The sequence below is a fragment of the Caenorhabditis remanei genome, chromosome II, assembly GCF_010183535.1.
Source record: "Caenorhabditis remanei strain PX506 chromosome II, whole genome shotgun sequence".
NCBI lineage: Eukaryota > Metazoa > Nematoda > Chromadorea > Rhabditida > Rhabditidae > Caenorhabditis > Caenorhabditis remanei.
The window spans coordinates 10,840,385-10,857,649 of record NC_071329.1 but is presented as its reverse complement, the minus strand read 5'-3'; the positions used below and the strand labels follow the sequence as shown (position 1 = coordinate 10,857,649).

Below are 17,265 nucleotides of genomic sequence, written 5' to 3'. Positions count from 1 at the left end.
ACTATGAAGTTTCAGCTCAGACGAAGTTATTCTTTAATACTTCAAACCCTGAAAAATTCCTATATTTAATGTACTGGATTGATGGAATCAGTCTAGCTGGGAAGAAAAATTATGAATTTGAAGATCCAACTCATAATGGAACAGGCAATTACAAATGGGCTCCCAATAGTCCTTCTTTCAGTGGTCTTGGTTACTGTCTGTATAATCCGAATCCAAAAGGGTTGTATATATCAGATGACAAGTGAGTTTGACATTGTATTCCAAAAACTAATAAATTCTCCAGGTGCAACTCTATATCATTCCAAAAAGCATTTTGTTGGAGAGGAGCATGGTGCCAACTGGGAAACAGTTTTGAAATAGTTTGATTTGGAAAATCCAAAAGAACTACGCCTCCAATGAATCATTCTCATTTTTCAATTATAAATCAAAAATAAATATTCAGATAAAAATAACATAGATCCAGACCAGACTTTGTGTACTTCTAAAGTTTCAACGATGTTAAATAAATCAATTTTCCGTTGGACGGGAGTTTCAGTCTCCTTGTAAACGTCTACTTGACTTTTTCTCTTTTGACATGTTTATTCGACATCTAGTGACGTTTTCTTGTTCAATTGCTCATAATCAAAATAGATACTTCGATATCAACTATGCAAATAAATAATGTTTCATGCAACTTCTCAAAATCAGAAGGGTTTATTATATGTACAATTTAAACGAAATCAATCAACTATTACGTTTCAAATTCTTAATTTTGTTCAGCACATTTTTCAATGAAATTTTTGGAGTTTCTGACACTTCCTTGGTTTCTTTGACTTCTTCCACTTTTTCAGGTACCTTTTCAGGTTTTTCCATTTTTTCTATTCCGTAACTGCCGCCGCGTAGCATCTCGAAATGATTTGCGTCTTCATCTAACGCCTTTATAATCATTTGACCTTCGTAGTTTTCAATATTTCGAAGACTTGCAGCGACTCTGAAATAAATAAAAATTTTCATTGAAACTTCAAAGTTCAACTTACTGCTGAGAACAACTCGGTTCATTTTTCAAATTGTGCCATTTACTCAAAAATGAATGTTCCAAAATTTGTTCAGCAGAGCATCTGTTCCATGGAGAAATTTGAAGAAGCTGAAGATAATGCATTATGATTCTTTTGATTTACTAATATTTCCTCACATTTGAGATGACATCTCTAGCTTCTGAACTCGCATTTGGGAAGATCGAATCGTATGGAAGAGGATTCTTTGGTCCCAATGAAACAATATAATCTCTGATTGTTGGAGATGTGATTCTCTTGATTGCTTTCTTTTCAGGTGTTCCCAGATGATCAATTATCATTTCGATTTGAGAATAAGCATCTTTTCCAGGGAAAAGTTCACGGCGGAGCAACATTTCACCTAGAATACATCCAGCCGCCCACATGTCAACTCTGAAAATACATTTTTTGGAATGTCTTTTGGAATGTCCTGTCGTATATCAAAACGACTTTGAAATTTTATTTCTTACTCATTTCAATATAATTTTAACACTCACTTTTTATCATACTCTCCCATTGATAAAAGAATTTCCGGTGCTCGATACCACAATGTTGAAACATATTGCTGGAATTATTTCAGATAACTTCAACTCTCATGTTCGGAGGTTGTTTACAGATAAATGTCCGCTGCTGCTCGAACTACTTGAAGAACTTGATGGAGGTGTTATTGATGCGGGTTTAGAGGTAGGACCGGTTCTCGAGATTCCAAAATCAGCAATTTTCAAGAGGCAATTCCCGTTGAGAAGTAAATTTAATGGTTTGAGATCTCGGTGTATTATTCCAGCAGAGTGAAGATACTGAAAGATTAACTGTTTGTTTGCTAATATTCTTTAAAAATTAACCTTTAACCCACGAATAATTTGATAGAAGAAGTATTTGAAATGATCTTCTTTAAGTTTTTGATTTGATCGTAACACACTGTGAAGATCCGTCTCCATTAGTTCCATCACCATATAAATATCCTTTTCGAAGCCAGTTCCTGTCACAAAGACATCAGTGACATTTATAATATTTTCGTGAGAAATTTCTCGAAGAATTCGAATTTCTCGCAATGCACATTTAGCAGATGATGGGCTTTTGTAGGCTTTGTTGATCTTTTTGATGGCTATTTGTTTTTCAAATCTCTAAAAACTATTGATAAGAACTGAATTTAGTATAAATTTACTCACCATATCAATAGCTTTGCATACAATTCCAAATGCTCCTGCTCCAATATTTTCCTCCGCTAGATACGGAGTTCCTTCCAAATAAAACTCGAAACGATTGGTTTGAATATTGCTCTGATTTTCTTGAATTTCTTGAGGAAAAGCATTTTTGGAATAGTAGTTGGGAGCTCTGCGAAGGGTAACAGTAGAACGAGAAGAAAACATGTTTTCGGTGTCTGACCCACTTTCAGAATGTCACTTTTATCATCGAACTCCAATGCTTTTATTTGTGACAACAAGGCGTGGCTGATAACAAACAGACACCCAGTACCGGATGGTTCTAAAATCATTTTATCAAATGTTTTTCTGCAAATATTTCTCTCTAAATTCCGTATGTGATTCAATTTTCATGCTCTCTCGAGTATCAAACGCATTCCAGAAATCATAAAAACTCGAGTTTTAAGTAAAGATGCCCACTCAAATGACTCTTATCGAAACATCCTTTTCTACCTTTTCTGATAATGTGTTTATCAGACAAAACCGTTTGGATTATTCACAAAACAAGAATGACAACTATTTCGTGAGAAAATCATGTATCAACAAGTGCTGATCGCTCCGAACTTCTGGGAAATTGATGTTATCATCTGACTCGTTTTGATTACAAAAAGAGAACTAGAGAATATTCAAGAATAGAACCCGTTTATCATATTTCATGACTGATCTTCTGAATTATAATATTAAGAAGGTGTCACGCTCCTCGATCATCATCTTTACTTGTCTTTCTCAGCTCTTGTCGAGACTTTCGCAATCTCACTATTCGATCTTTGTCATCAACTTTTGAAGAAGAATCACTCTGAAAAAAATCATGACAAAACATTATTTTCCACTTGAATCGAAGTTTGACGGCATCACAACTAAAATAATGTCGAGATCTCTGACTTTCTGTACTGTCGTTTTTTGACAGTGTCTAACTGATCAGACCAAAGAGCAAAAGTCCAATCAGACCAAAGAGCAAAAGAGAAGAATGGATGAAAACTTACAGATGCTCGTTTATCTCGAATTTTCGGAATGAATCTCCGTTTCTCGCTATAGCCTTCTCGAATTTTGTCAATATTTCGACGGTCGGGAAGGTTTCTTGACTTCTTGGCAGCAGGAATACCACCGGATAGCCTGAAATGTCACAAGAAATCTTTGTTTTGTTTTTCCAATTATCAGATTTACATGGGGGGAGCACTAGAAGTACTCGCAACATCCAATGGCCAATTGATCCCATTTTGGAAGATTTCCTGAACCATTAAGTTACTTGTAGAGGGTTCCATTCCACTGTCAGTTGAAGTATTTTCTTCAGAATCTCTGAAAAGAAGTGGAGCGAATTATCTCGGACACGGAATCAATAATCACTTTCTATGAATCTCAACTTCTCTAACTGTATCTATTGTCTCAGCTGATGAAAGACTTGTTGGAGTTTCATCTGAATCATAAATATCTTCGTCGTCTATTTTTGTTTCTCTCGCTGAAAGTTAAAAGTCAGAAACTCGTTTTCTTCAAGAGACTCACTCTTTTCAAATTGTCTCAACACTCCCAAATAATCAGTTGGATCCTCTCTTGGACCCATTTTTCCTTCTTTATCCGGTTCAAATATCTGATTAGACTGCTCATCAAGATACGGTGGAGGCTCTTTTCTGAAAGTGTTAGATGTGAAATATTGTACATAAATTGTTAGTTTTACAGGACGGATATTCCATGAATACTTCTGTTGAGCTATACGTTTTAATAATTGTTTTCCCTTTCCCTCTCTATTTTCATCAGAATCGTGTTAAAAACAAAACAAAATTTGAATCGTACATTTTTTTTAAACTTAGGAAACATATAGATGTTATCTTTATTTGGTTAGCAAAAACATCACATTTACATAAAATGTTAGCTATCCGACCATATTATCGGGAGCTCTCTTTTGAAGAGCATTTGCTGAAGCATCTCTTTGAGCCAACCTGGTGTCGTAATTAGTGCCACGTCGCATTTCGAATATTCTTGCTTCTTCGTCTAAACCAGCAACTACTTCTGGTCCTTCGTACTTTTCGATTGCATCTACATCGACTTGAACTCTAAAATGTATATTGTTCTTCACAGTTTCTGATAAAGAAATCTATAAAATAACTAACCTCGGAGGACATAATGGTTCATATTGTTCATTATGATATTGTGCCATGAATGGATGTTGAAGTATCTGATCTGCAGAGTAACGTCTCCAGGGAGAGATTTGGAGAAGCTAGAAATAGTTATTTACTTTTGTACTCTCAAAGTGAGATCTTACATATGAAACCATATCTCTCGCTTCAGGACTTGCTTTAGGAAATATTGCAGAAAACGGGAGAGGAGTCTTTCTTCCACATGCATCAATTGAGTCTTTCACTAGTTGAGAACTTATTTTATTGATGACTTCATCTTCTGGATTTCCCAAATAGTAAACGATCATTTTAATTTGAGAAACTGAATCTTTGCCAGGAAAAAGTTGACGACGAAGGAGCATTTCTGCGAAAATACAACCAGCTGACCAAAGATCAACTCTGAAAAATTATAGCTTTTCATCTAATTTTAAGGTGAAAACATACTTTGTGTCATATTCCACCATCGAGAATAGAATCTCGGGGGCTCGATACCAACGAGTTGATACATATTGCTGAAACGAGTAATTATCTCTTTTCAATAATATAAATGTATTTTCTCACTGTCATATGGCCTCCAACATTTGCATCATCTCTTACTGTACTCGCAGATGCACACGCTCTTGCCATTCCAAAATCTGCGATTCTGAGAAGACAATCACCGTTGAGAAGAAGGTTCGATGGTTTCAGATCTCTATGAATGATTCCAGCAGAATGAAGGTACTGAAAACGATGACTACATTACTTTATGTTTCTCCCCTGTCTTTCAATAGACCACCCTTCCGGCGTGCCTCTAGACCTTGTGTTTATCTACGTCTTTTTCACCGCGTTTCTCTCTGACATGTGTGGCCGAGGGGTTAACGCGCTCGCTCTGCAAACGACGGCCGCGTCTTTGCCGTGTTCGACACCCTCACAGTCTAGGAGGAAAGTTTCCATGCACCACTCTGAATGATAATGTGGATTATGGTTCACAATTAACTGAGGCTGTTTTGCTTTTTTTTTCGCAACTTCAAAAATATAAAATGTACTCTATTTTCCAAGGTTTTGCAATAAAATATCTGTTGCCTCAAGTGATGTGAGGCATACCTTCAAACCACGAAGCAGCTGATAGAAAAAGTATTGAAAATGTTGTTCCATGAGAGTTTGACGTGAGTGAAGAATCTGATGAAGATCAGTTTCCATGAGATCCATAACCAAGTAGATATCCTTTCCATGAGCACCTTCTGCTGTGAACATATCCAATACAGCAATTATATTTTCATGAAGAAGTTCTCGAAGAATTCGAACTTCTCTCAATGAACGTTTTGCCAATGTATGAGCAGTGAATGCCCGTGGAATCTTTTTGATGGCAACTTGTTTTTTGATACGCTTAAAAGAAGCAGGATGAAATGAGAAGAAAGTCAAAAAAAACCTACAGTATCCATTGCTTTACAAACAACTCCATAAGCACCTGCTCCAACATTTTCTTCTGCTAAATATGGAGTACCTTCCAACCAAAATCTACCGTCTAATCGAGCATGAGCTTCAGCTGGAGCTGCCATTTTCTTCTGTATAAACTGTTTTCAGAATTGAAAGATTAGTATTTCTAATTACCTGTTTTTGATAATTATTATTTTCTTGCGAAATCTTTTTTGAATAATAGTTTGGAGCTCTGTAAAGTGATGAAACTCTTGCGGTGGTTTTGGCGCTCATTTTCAAAAAATGTGACAGTTTGGTAATTTTATTGCTGATTCTTATGTTTTTAATCAGCTTTTTATACATAAAAGAAGAAAAAGGTGTGGTCGATAACTGTATGACACGATTTATCAAATGTTTTGATACGAAAATTATTCCAAACTTTCTGTCCTAAGACTCACGGAGCACGCTGGAAAAAGGGTGAAAGTACTTACGTATTTTAGGAATGACGACTGGATGACAACGATACTCCGATAGTTCCGCTTATCACCATTTTCTCCCTTTCGGCTCTTTTTTTGAGTTGTTTGTCAGACCAAAAAAGAGTGGGTGGTTTTGAGAAATGAGAAAAAAACAATTCTGGAAATAAATTAGTTTTTTTTGTTAATTTGAACTTAAGAACTTTATAAGTGATAAGATTTTTTTTTAATTGATGTCATTGAAATTCCTTTTTTGTTAAAGACGATTGGAGGAATTAGTTAGAAAATTACATACGAGGGCGAGGTGAAAAGGAGATGAAAATTGGTTATCAGTGAAATGAAGAGAAAGGAAAAGGGAGAGTTAATTACTGACTTTTTGATTCTTCCGGAAAAGTTCAGAGAACTTGAAAAGACTTTTACACATTGGAATTGGAAAAACACTTTAAAATTTTGAAAAAATCGCAAACTAGACAATGTCTTACAAACCTACAGAAATTTTTTCAGCATCTTAAAACAAGCTATGCTCTTTTAGATTGAAAGAAACTTGTGACAGCGAATTTCATTGAACCTCAAAACCATCCAAATTTCAAAAAAAGGTATTCCACAATTAGAAAAAGAAATCGATAAGATCATTGAAAAAATGATGAAGAAATTGAGAGATAGATAGTGATGAAGAGTATGGAGAAGAAAGAGAAAATGAGAGAGACGTCTTCTTCTCCTTCTTCTTCTTTCAATCAAGTTTTCTTTTTCTTCCATTCATTTTTTCTATCATCTTCTATCTGTCTCTATCTTTTCTTCTATCTATTTTACAGTTTTGAGAGGGAAGATTGAGATTTATAAAGATCTCGGAATCAGGTGAATCACAAACTTCATTCAGGTGAAATTGTGGAAAAATTTATGATAAATCTGCAAACACATTGCTTTGGTTGGTTGATTTCCATTAATATCGGAATTGAAAAATGTGCAATCCGTCTATCGAAATCATAACTTTTTCGAATTCCAGACAGACTAAAAAAACGAGAAAAAAGATGAAAAGACCGAGAAAGATAAGTTTATTTTCGTTTTTCTTTGTCATTTTCTGCGCAGACAGTTTCCTTTTCTCTTATTCATCTCTCTTTATCTTTTGTCTTGTTAACAAATTTCGGTTGAGAGGAGAGAAAGGTCAGGTAGTTGGGAGGAGGGAGGAGGAAGGCTTTGTTTGCTGATTATTGATGATCTATATTGAAACATATTGTGGTTAGTTTCTATATTGAGCGGAAATAATTTATTGGGTAGATTGAAAAAGGACAGAAATAAATAAATAAATAGCGAACACTTCAGAGACAGCATCAACACTTGTCTCCACCCTTAGTTGGTCTTCTCTTGATTCCAAGAGCTCTGTTGGCTTCGTCAATTCGAAGATTCTGAAGAGAACGACGTTTACGTCCTCCTCCTCCACATCCGCAACATCCACATCCACATCCACAACAACATGGACGACAACAAGTACAACATCTGGTACAACAGCAAGTACGGCAGCAAGTACAACAGCGACGACAGCAACAGCAACATCTGAAATTTAGAAATTAACAGAAGCTAGGAAAACATGTCAATCAGCTACTGAAAAGAAAGAATACCTTGGTCTACAACAACAACATCCACATCCTCCTCCACCACCTCCTCCACATCCACAACATCCACATCCACATCCACAACAACCACATCCTCCTTGTCTTTTAACTCGAGATGATCCTAATGTATCAATTGATGTTTCAGATGAAGATGATGAAGGTGAAGATGTGACTAAGGCTACTTCTTTCGATGAGACTGGCAAAACCGCAGCTTGCACTTGCCCATAATATGCACCAAGAGCCAACAAAGTAGAAGAAAGAATTACAATTTTGAACATAACTGGAAGATTTGACTGAGAAATTTAGCAAATGAAATGATCAATCTATTGCCCATTTTATAGTCAGCTACTTTTTCAGGTACACTTTGTTTGTTTGTCCGTGCGCGCGCATGGCAAGCTCACGCAATGAAAATTGACAGTTTCCGGACAGCACTGCCTGACGGAAAATTGGATATAAAAGTGATCAGTGAGCAGATGAAAGGTATCCCATCATTCGAAATGTCCAAGATCGCATACTCCACTTTAGCCATTCTGGCAATCATTGTCATTTCACAGGTGATTCCAAGTTATCAGTTTCGAACCAATGAATTTATATTTTAAAGGTTCAATCAGCAGTATTGCCAGTCTCATCGAAAGAAGTAGCCTTAGTCACATCTTCACCTTCATCATCTTCATCTGAAACATCAATTGATACATTAGGATCATCTCGAATTAAAAGACAAGGAGGATGTGGTTGTTGTGGATGTGGATGTGGATGTTGTGGATGTGGAGGAGGTGGTGGAGGAGGATGTGGATGTTGTTGTTGTAGACCAAGGTATTCTTTCTTTTCAGTAGCTGATTGACAAGTTTTCCTAGCTTCTGTTAATTTCTAAATTTCAGATGTTGCTGTTGCTGTCGTCGCTGTTGTACTTGCTGCCGTACTTGCTGTTGTACCAGATGTTGTACTTGTTGTCGTCCATGTTGTTGTGGATGTGGATGTGGATGTTGTGGATGTGGAGGAGGAGGACGTAAGCGTCGTTCTCTACAGAATCTTCGAATTGACGAAGCCAACAGAGCTCTTGGAATCAAGAGAAGACCAACTAAGGCTGGAGACAAGTGTTGATTTCTTTCCAGGTCTAATTATTCTATCTATTTAATTTAGTTTGATAAATTAATTTTTGTATCATTTGAATCAAAATGCCCCGAATCGAAGTTTCATCATCAGAAACCAAAAGAAAATGATGAATTTAGGTCTTTGGAAAGAATTGTTTGAAATCGAATGTTTCTACTTGATATCCAACTTTTGGAGGTTTTCTTTCAGAAATATGATTCCATGCAACATGAGAAGTATGATGAAACATCTGGAATGAAAAGTTAATTCAAGAATGTTTTTTAGCGAAATAAACTAACACTCAACTCAGCAAAAACACTCTGAATTTCTCCCAAATGAATCAATTTCATATTCAAGTATTTCTCCTTGACGAATACAGTAATTGCTTTAATTTGTTCATCCCGTACACCTTGATTATCTGGTCGCTGCTGTTTCACTGTTTTTGCCAATGCCTTTTTCATATCGACGTACTGAAAACAATACTTAAATCGTTGTGTTCTCTCACTTAATCTCGAACCCGTGGCCAATGAACACTTAGAAACTTCTTGATTCTCTTCAAATGTTTGGGTCCTTGCTCTTGTAAATGTCTCTCAGCGGCTGCTAGAATTGTCGTATTCTTCGCAATAGAATCATTCAATGCCGGTTGCAATCTCGTATCAGTTTTCCAGAAGTTTTCCGTCTGAACCACTTCTCTGTTCAATTTCTCAGCTGCAGCTTGTCCCTTGTCACTTTTGAAATCATCAGGGTCAGTTGTTCCGTTTCCACGTCTGATCATCATGGACAAACCGTTATAAATCTGTTGAATGACAACCTGAACAAAGTATAAATTTAGAAGTATTGGAGACATTTAGAACCCTGTATTCTTCCATTGCCTTTGCACTTTGAGCAAGTTCACCTTCCAGTTGAAGACATCCTAGATCAGTTTCATCTTTCCTGAAAAAGTCTTCTTCAGGCAAGTTTCCATAAACCTTCAGTCAAGTCGTAAAGATATCATCTCAACTATTCCCCTTTTTTCACTTTTCTTGCCACCAGAAGCTTTGACCCTATGTAGTTTCAGGTGTATTTAGATTCGATGGGAGTATCTGGCTCAACATAATTGTTTTCTAATTTAAAATCTTACGGTAATTGAATATGAAATTGTTTCGGTGTTTCACGAAGACTCATTTTCGATCTGTCATCTACTTTCACAGCCATTGGTTTCAATGTTCGTGGACCCATTCGTGCACTTTTAACCTCCTTTCTGGCTGACTTATTTATATTTTTGCCTTCTTTTCTCTCCATTTTCGATAAATCCGATGGTTTTGCTGGGGACTTTTCTTCTTTTTCACGAGAAAGAGCTCGATTTTTAATGCCATTTGATACCAGTTCGGGTTCAGAACCTTTTTTCTCTGGTCCATCTCCGTTTCCTTCGGGACTCGGCATTTCTGAAACAAGCTGGAACGTCTCTAAACCCGTTAAATATTCAAAATTGTATCACCTTTTCTTCTCAGAATTGGAAATTTAAGAAATAAACTATTTTGTGAACAAAAAGTATGAAAACACCAAACAGTGCAACACGTCGATGAACGACGGATAACAGCACGTGGCTAAATCACGCAAGATGTTTTTTTCAGGACTCGTTACACAATTTTTAAATAATAAAAAGTTATTATTATTATCAAATGTTTATTACATTACATAGAGAGAAACTTTTACTAAAACAATATGAGCTTTGATCACTCGTCTCCATCATCCTTTGCTTCGTCAGCAGTTCCCCACCAAGGGGCCATGTAACTGACCATGTTTCCATTAGTTCTCACGGAGAAGACAATTCCAAGAATGATGAAAGTCAAAAGCATGATTATTCCCACAACTGTAACACGGTTTTCTATTTAAAATTGTATGTTCACAGAAGTTTAAACTCACTGATTCCGGCACAAAACATCGAACCCTCAACACGATACAAAAAGTTTTGAGATTCGTATTTATCCACTTTTCGAACTTTCTTATACTTTGTCTTCTCTTTCTTCTTCTTCTTGGTTTCCTTCTTCTTGTTTTTCTTTGCTTTTTTATCTTTCTTATCCATTGATCCAAGCAAATCGAGCATTGCAGAGGATCCTTGACGAGCGCCGCCACCAGCAGTTGGATCTCCGACATCCGTGAAAGAGACATTGTCGTCAGCTACTCTATTTTCATCCGGCATTATATCGAGCTGGAATATTCGGAAGACGGTACAGATAAACTGAAACAGATCTATAACCACATATTATGTAGGGCAGTGGAACATGAACTCTTATTGGTCAGGTCAAACACGCGATGTTTTTCTTTTTCATTTTTCATGTGCAATCTTTTCGCGGCTGATATATTCTGTTGTTTTGTCAATATTTTAAAAGACAAAAGAAGATTTCAAAATTTATTAAATAAAATAAAATAGATAGAATAATTAGACCTGGAAAGAAATCAACACTTGTCTCCACCCTTAGTTGGTCTTCTCTTGATTCCAAGAGCTCTGTTGGCTTCGTCAATTCGAAGATTCTGTAGAGAACGACGTTTACGTCCTCCTCCACATCCACAACATCCACATCCACATCCACAACAACATGGACGACAACAAGTACAACATCTGGTACAACAGCAAGTACGGCAGCAAGTACAACAGCGACGACAGCAACAGCAACATCTGAAATTTAGAAATTAACAGAAGCTAGGAAAACTTGTCAATCAGCTACTGAAAAGAAAGAATACCTTGGTCTACAACAACAACATCCACATCCTCCTCCACCACCTCCTCCACATCCACAACATCCACATCCACATCCACAACAACCACATCCTCCTTGTCTTTTAACTCGAGATGATCCTAATGTATCAATTGATGTTTCAGGTGAAGATGATGAAGGTGAAGATGTGACTAAGGCTACTTCTTTCGATGAGACTGGCAATACTGCTGATTGAACCTTTAAAATATAAATGCATTGGTTCGAAACTTATAACTCGGAATCACCTGTGAAATGACAATGATTGCCAGAATGGCTAAAGTGGAGTATGCGATCTTGGACATTTCAGATGAACTGGATGCTCGTTGACTTTCTCCAAATGCTTATATATCCCCGAGATATCCTACGTGTGTCTTTCCATGCGCCCTATTCTCCCACCCTCTCCCGTTTTTGACAGTTTTCCGGAAGTGGGAAACCTTTTTTCTCCGATTGATTAGCAGAAACCAACGAATGTTTACTCCAAGATGTCAACTATGAAAAGTGTTTCAAGTTTTTCATCTCCGTTGTTTTTTTTGTATGATTTAAACAGTTTTTGTTTCTACATTATATTGTAACGTATTTTCTTTGTGTTGTGAAATGATTGCGAATTTGTGGATTTAAAGTAACAACGTAAAGACACATTTATATTTAATCTACTAATTTATTAGCGCTCTTAATGTTACATGAAAAGGGGTGAAAGCGGGCAACAGAGGGAAAACGGTAAAAGGGTACGGACCCCGTAAGAACTGCCCAGTTTCTGAGAAACGTCGGCTTATATAGGGGCGAAAAGGGGCGGGGTTAATGGGTGACAATTAGTGGCGCCGAGCCTGTAGAGCGGGATGCGGAGTGTCGTTGTGGCGCGTCGACGAGAGAGTGTCGGCGTTGAAGAGACGGCAGGCGTGACGACAGCGACGGTGACGATTGCAGGTCTAGGAATTGTGTGGGAGAGACTGTGAGCGAAAGCGAGCAGTTTCGACCTGAAAATACAGACTTTTACAATGTCAGAGTTTGGTGATAAAATGGGGTTTTAGCTAGAAAGCCGAGCAGGCTTAAGGTATTGACCGAATACCTTACACCTCCCCCCTTTAAAACAAAACGACCGCCCTCGGTCGGCAATAAGACGTTTTAAACGGATTAAAGAAACTAAAACCACATTTTAAACTTAGGTTTAGTTCTTCCGAATGCATGAAGTATCTTCTTCCGTCTTCTCGACTTCGACTTCGGTCTTCTCGACTTCAGTTGATTGCTGAGGTGCAGCACTCGTGTGTCCACATGAGGTAAAACGTTCAGAAATGAGCTTTCTATTCTGTACGAACAGCTCTTCAACTTGTTTCCGGAGAGTTTCAATCTCCTGGGACAACTGGGTGTGACTGGAGCTGATGTCCTCCCCCCTGTCAAGAATCGCGGGGTGGTTTGGTCTTTGATCTTTCTTTGATGCAACCAGCTTTGCCTTCTTGTGACATTCGCGAGCGAAATGTCCTTCCTTTTTACAGTAGTGACACGTTCCTATCCTTCCCGGAGTTGACTGGAACTTGGGACGCTTTGTAAGCTTTGACGGTTTGGACTCGACAGCTTCTTGGACTTGGGAAGATTCCATTTCCTCGGCCCAGCTATCTACGATGACAAAGTCAGTGTAGGTTCCTTCGTGAGCTTCCTCACTCCATGACGACTTCTGGACCTTCAATGTCTTGTTCTCCAGCGAACGACGCTGACATTCTTGGCATTTTGTTCTCTCTCCTAACGGTAGAACATCTTTTCCGATGGACATTTTAGCTTCTCTTAAATCAAAACCGATATTCGGAAGACGAGAGAGAAGATCGATTCCAAGAAGGAAATCGTAGTCTCCCAACGGTTCTGCAGTGATGTGAACTCGGTGGTTGATTCTGTACGATCCGATCGTGAAGGTGATCACTCTTGAACCAGCAATCTTTACACTAGCATTGCCAAAACCAATCACGGTTTTCTTGATAGGTGGTTCCGGTTCAGGAAAACCTAACCTTGAGCACATTACTCCACTGGTGAGTGTGATGGTTGCTCCTGTGTCAACTAGCGCCAAACAAGCGTAGTCGTTTGCTTCTATGGGAATACTTGCAGAGATGGTGTTCGCGGAAGCTCCGAAATCCTCGTACTCAGCGTTGCAGCTTGGTTCAGCTTTTTGAGCATTTCCTTTCCGACACTGAAGGGTGTAGCATTCGTTTCTGAAGTTGCCTTCGTGTTCCTGGTCTGTCAGACGCTCTAGTCGTTGTTTTGCGTTGACATGTATGCATCCAACTTGTGCACGAGACGATCCAGGCTGATGATGTCTTCTAGCCTTCTCCGGACATTGCCATGCGTAGTGTCCTCCTTCTTGACAGTAGTAGCATTGTTGAGAACTAACGCTACTTCTCCGAACGTCGTCACTTTGTCGCAGACTGTTGTCTCTACTTGGGACTTTTTCAGCTGTTGCAGCCAGCACTCTCGGATTTGAAAGAACATCCGTGTGTTTCGGAATCGTCACTACGCCTTCCACGCTCAGCGCTGTTTCTAATGCATCATGTGGAGTCTTCGGTTTCGAAAGCTTCACGTGCATCTTCATGATGTTATCATCGAGACCGTAAAGGAACTGATCCAGGATCGCGTCTTTTGCTACTGCTGATGACGTAGAGTTGTGAATCCGCTTAACCAGACGTGTCACACCTCGGTGGAATTCTTCCACAGTTTCACCAGCTCGTTTAGTCCGCGAGCGCAACTGTTGTTTGAAACGATCTTTGAGAGCTGGGTTTGTAAAACGTTTCTTCAGTGACTCCACTAGTTGATCAAACGTAGCGTTTTTGTCGTTGTCAGGACTTCTTGCACGGTGTCACGAGCATCTTCCTTCAGATAAGCCAGGAAAAACTTCCCTTTGACATTATCGTCCTTGCCAGTTATCGCAAACTTGTCCTCGAAAGAACGAACGAATTCAGCCAGGTCCTCGTTGTCTGATCCACTGTAGCGAGACAACCTGACATCATCCTCAAGCGAGATCACCATAACGTGTGGGGTTGATTGCATATGCAAACATTGCTTTTTGTCTTCGTTTCCAGAAGACGTGACACGATCACTTTCTGCTTCTTGCTTTGACACGATGACTGCATCATCGACCAACGAAATTGTCATAACACGTGGGTGTGTTTCAGAATTTGAGCAAAGCTCGGTTAAAATGTTTTCGTAACATCCCTTAAAGTTGTCACTAGCCACCGCGTCGGTATTGCTACCTTCGCATATTGTGGCCGTGCCAAAAGGGCATACCTGATTTTCGATTCCAGAGGAAACACTGGAACGAACCTCGGAGTTGATACTGTACGGTGTATCCAATCCTCTTGACTCATCACGATGCCAGGGATCCATTTCACACGATTCCTCACGAATCGGTGAATGCCAATTGTCTGATCCTTCACGAACCAAGACGTCAGATTCTTCGCGAATCGTTGATACCAAGACGCTCGATTCTTCTCGAATCGATGAGACCAAAGCGATCGATTCTTCCCGAATCGGCACAATCACTGCACTTCCTTCTTCTCGAATTGGTACAATCACTGCACTTCCTTCTTCTCGAATTGGTATATCTTCGCTTGTCACGGATTTCGTTGCTTTGAATTGCATTGGATCTCCAGTCCTCTTCGCGTCACCACTGAATGCACGGAACTGTGGACGAGAGGCACCATTGACGACTTCGGCAAACGAACGGCGTCGCACACTTGTTGTACTTCCACCAATAGACACTTGTTGACGTATCACCATTGGAGTTCTCCGATTGTCTGGAACGAGACGGATGGCCGGAGCCGGAAGTATAAAGTTACGGTGAACAAGCGAATAAACCTCCACTCCGATGGAAGCGCGTCGGTCTTGCGACCTTCGCATATGCTAACATGGAAAGAATGGAGGGCGCAGACTTACGCCGCTTTCCCCCCGGGAAACCTAAAAACTAACACTTAACCTAGCGCACTAACTTAAAATAAACGGGCCCTGTTTAGGATAAGAAAGAATGCGGTGAGGGGTAACAAAAGAACGAGAAAAACGGGTTATGGTCCCGCGCCAAAGGCAAAAATCAATAAAAGAGTAGAGAAAATAAGGGTGGGAAGCGTGGGTGGGTCTTAAAGTAAATCTTAAAAGAAAGAAAAACCAACGATGCTGCTACCAGTAACAACGTAAAGACACATTTATATTTAATCTACTAATTTATTAGCGCTCTTAATGTTACATGAAAAGGGGTGAAAGCGGGCAACAGAGGGAAAACGGTAAAAGGGTACGGACCCCGTAAGAACTGCCTAGTTTCTGAGAAACGTCGGCTTATATAGGGGCGAAAAGGGGCGGGGTTAATGGGTGACAATTAGTGGCGCCGAGCCTGTAGAGCGGGATGCGGAGTGTCGTTGTGGCGCGTCGACGAGAGAGTGTCGGCGTTGAAGAGACGGCAGGCGTGACGACAGCGACGGTGACGATTGCAGGTCTAGGAATTGTGTGGGAGAGACTGTGAGCGAAAGCGAGCAGTTTCGACCTGAAAATACAGACTTTTACAATGTCAGAGTTTGGTGATAAAATGGGGTTTTAGCTAGAAAGCCGAGCAGGCTTAAGGTATTGACCGAATACCTTACATTAATTAAAAGTCTTTCTTCAGTTAGGGATTAATGAATGAGTAGTCAACTCTAGTATTCCAAGTTGTTGTTTTCTAAACTAAATGAATACCAAAATAACTGAATTTTCGAAAGGCTACACACTACGAAAATTATATGTTTAACGTAACGATGGTAACCATGTTTACCCCATAACTAGGGACCGCAATGAACGTGGGCGGAGTTATTAATTTTCTTCTCTTGGGACGTTATGGGGAGATTATCAGAATGTTTGACGGTCTGCCCTGAGAGCCCAGAACGCTAAAACAGAATGAAAACTTTTTTACCCTATGTAATCGAGTACGTAGAATTCAATGAACACACTTTCGTTTCACCCAAATTTTTAGTTTTCTCAGAAAAGTGAAAAAACTTTTGCTTCGAACAGAAAAATGTCACGTTGAGATCGATGTAGGTCAGACTCGCATCGTTTTTTTACTGTTTCTAGTAGTTCTTGACGTACTCTAATAGGTTTTAAAAGAAAATTCAATTTTCGTGTTGTAGAATTTTTTTGGGAGCCAGCTGAACTTCGAGGCGTCACATGAAAAAATTTACAGTGATTACCTATATATTTTCTGACATATTGTTTTCGGAAATCTCTTCAGGTCCTGGGGACAAAATTTGGAAAGCCGTTGACTCGTAAAATCTGGTTTTTTCGGTGTCGGAAGATAACAGGCTCAAAAAGAAAAGTAGTTTTTCCGAAAGTTCAGGTTAATGCAAGTCAGACTCGCATCGTTTCTCGACGGAATCAGAATCTACACAGGTGAACCGCTGGGAATCCTATATGTGAAAGTGCCAGAATAGGATCCTATGTGTGTCCCTAAATGAAAAGTGGATCGCGCGTGTGCCGCATATGTGTGGTCGTCTTTTCTGTGTACTGGCAGCGCGTGCACCCATATAGCATCCATATACGTTCCATATATGGTCCATATTTGAGGGTGGCGGCCGGCCGCCGCAACGACACTCCGGAATTACACGTGGGCGTGTTGTTTAC

General features: G+C 39.2%; 5 protein-coding genes across 5 annotated transcripts; 1 reads left to right on the top strand and 4 right to left on the bottom strand.

The window, feature by feature from the left end:
- Nucleotides 1-723: 723 nt before the first annotated feature.
- On the bottom strand, nt 724-2,401 carry GCK72_005955 (uncharacterized protein; the record flags this gene model as incomplete). The annotated part of the gene is made up of 7 exons (XM_003108865.2): nt 724-970; nt 1,017-1,123; nt 1,172-1,424; nt 1,529-1,596; nt 1,646-1,828; nt 1,874-2,155; nt 2,201-2,401. 7 exons carry the CDS (start codon nt 2,399-2,401, stop codon nt 724-726), a joined length of 1,341 nt encoding a protein of 446 aa, XP_003108913.2.
- A 523-nt stretch (nt 2,402-2,924) lies between these two features.
- Nucleotides 2,925-5,882, bottom strand: GCK72_005954 (uncharacterized protein; the record flags this gene model as incomplete). Its single annotated transcript, XM_003108971.2, has 12 exons — nt 2,925-3,029; nt 3,217-3,346; nt 3,398-3,529; nt 3,578-3,689; nt 3,734-3,858; nt 4,168-4,281; nt 4,339-4,445; nt 4,491-4,743; nt 4,789-4,856; nt 4,906-5,064; nt 5,428-5,709; nt 5,757-5,882. The coding sequence occupies 12 exons, from the start codon at nt 5,880-5,882 to the stop codon at nt 2,925-2,927; spliced, it is 1,713 nt and encodes a 570-aa protein (XP_003109019.2).
- A 2,344-nt stretch (nt 5,883-8,226) lies between these two features.
- GCK72_005951 (uncharacterized protein) lies at nt 8,227-11,845 on the top strand (the record flags this gene model as incomplete). The annotated part of the gene is made up of 6 exons (XM_053725403.1): nt 8,227-8,376; nt 8,424-8,610; nt 8,701-8,934; nt 11,338-11,528; nt 11,582-11,729; nt 11,775-11,845. 6 exons carry the CDS (start codon nt 8,227-8,229, stop codon nt 11,843-11,845), a joined length of 981 nt encoding a protein of 326 aa, XP_053589597.1.
- On the bottom strand, nt 8,426-10,333 carry GCK72_005953 (uncharacterized protein; the record flags this gene model as incomplete). The annotated part of the gene is made up of 7 exons (XM_003108761.2): nt 8,426-8,679; nt 8,743-8,842; nt 9,090-9,161; nt 9,211-9,381; nt 9,429-9,722; nt 9,766-9,844; nt 10,032-10,333. The coding sequence occupies 7 exons, from the start codon at nt 10,331-10,333 to the stop codon at nt 8,426-8,428; spliced, it is 1,272 nt and encodes a 423-aa protein (XP_003108809.2).
- GCK72_005952 (uncharacterized protein) lies at nt 10,627-11,093 on the bottom strand (the record flags this gene model as incomplete). The annotated part of the gene is made up of 2 exons (XM_003109043.2): nt 10,627-10,763; nt 10,817-11,093. 2 exons carry the CDS (start codon nt 11,091-11,093, stop codon nt 10,627-10,629), a joined length of 414 nt encoding a protein of 137 aa, XP_003109091.2.
- Nucleotides 11,846-17,265: the final 5,420 nt, after the last annotated feature.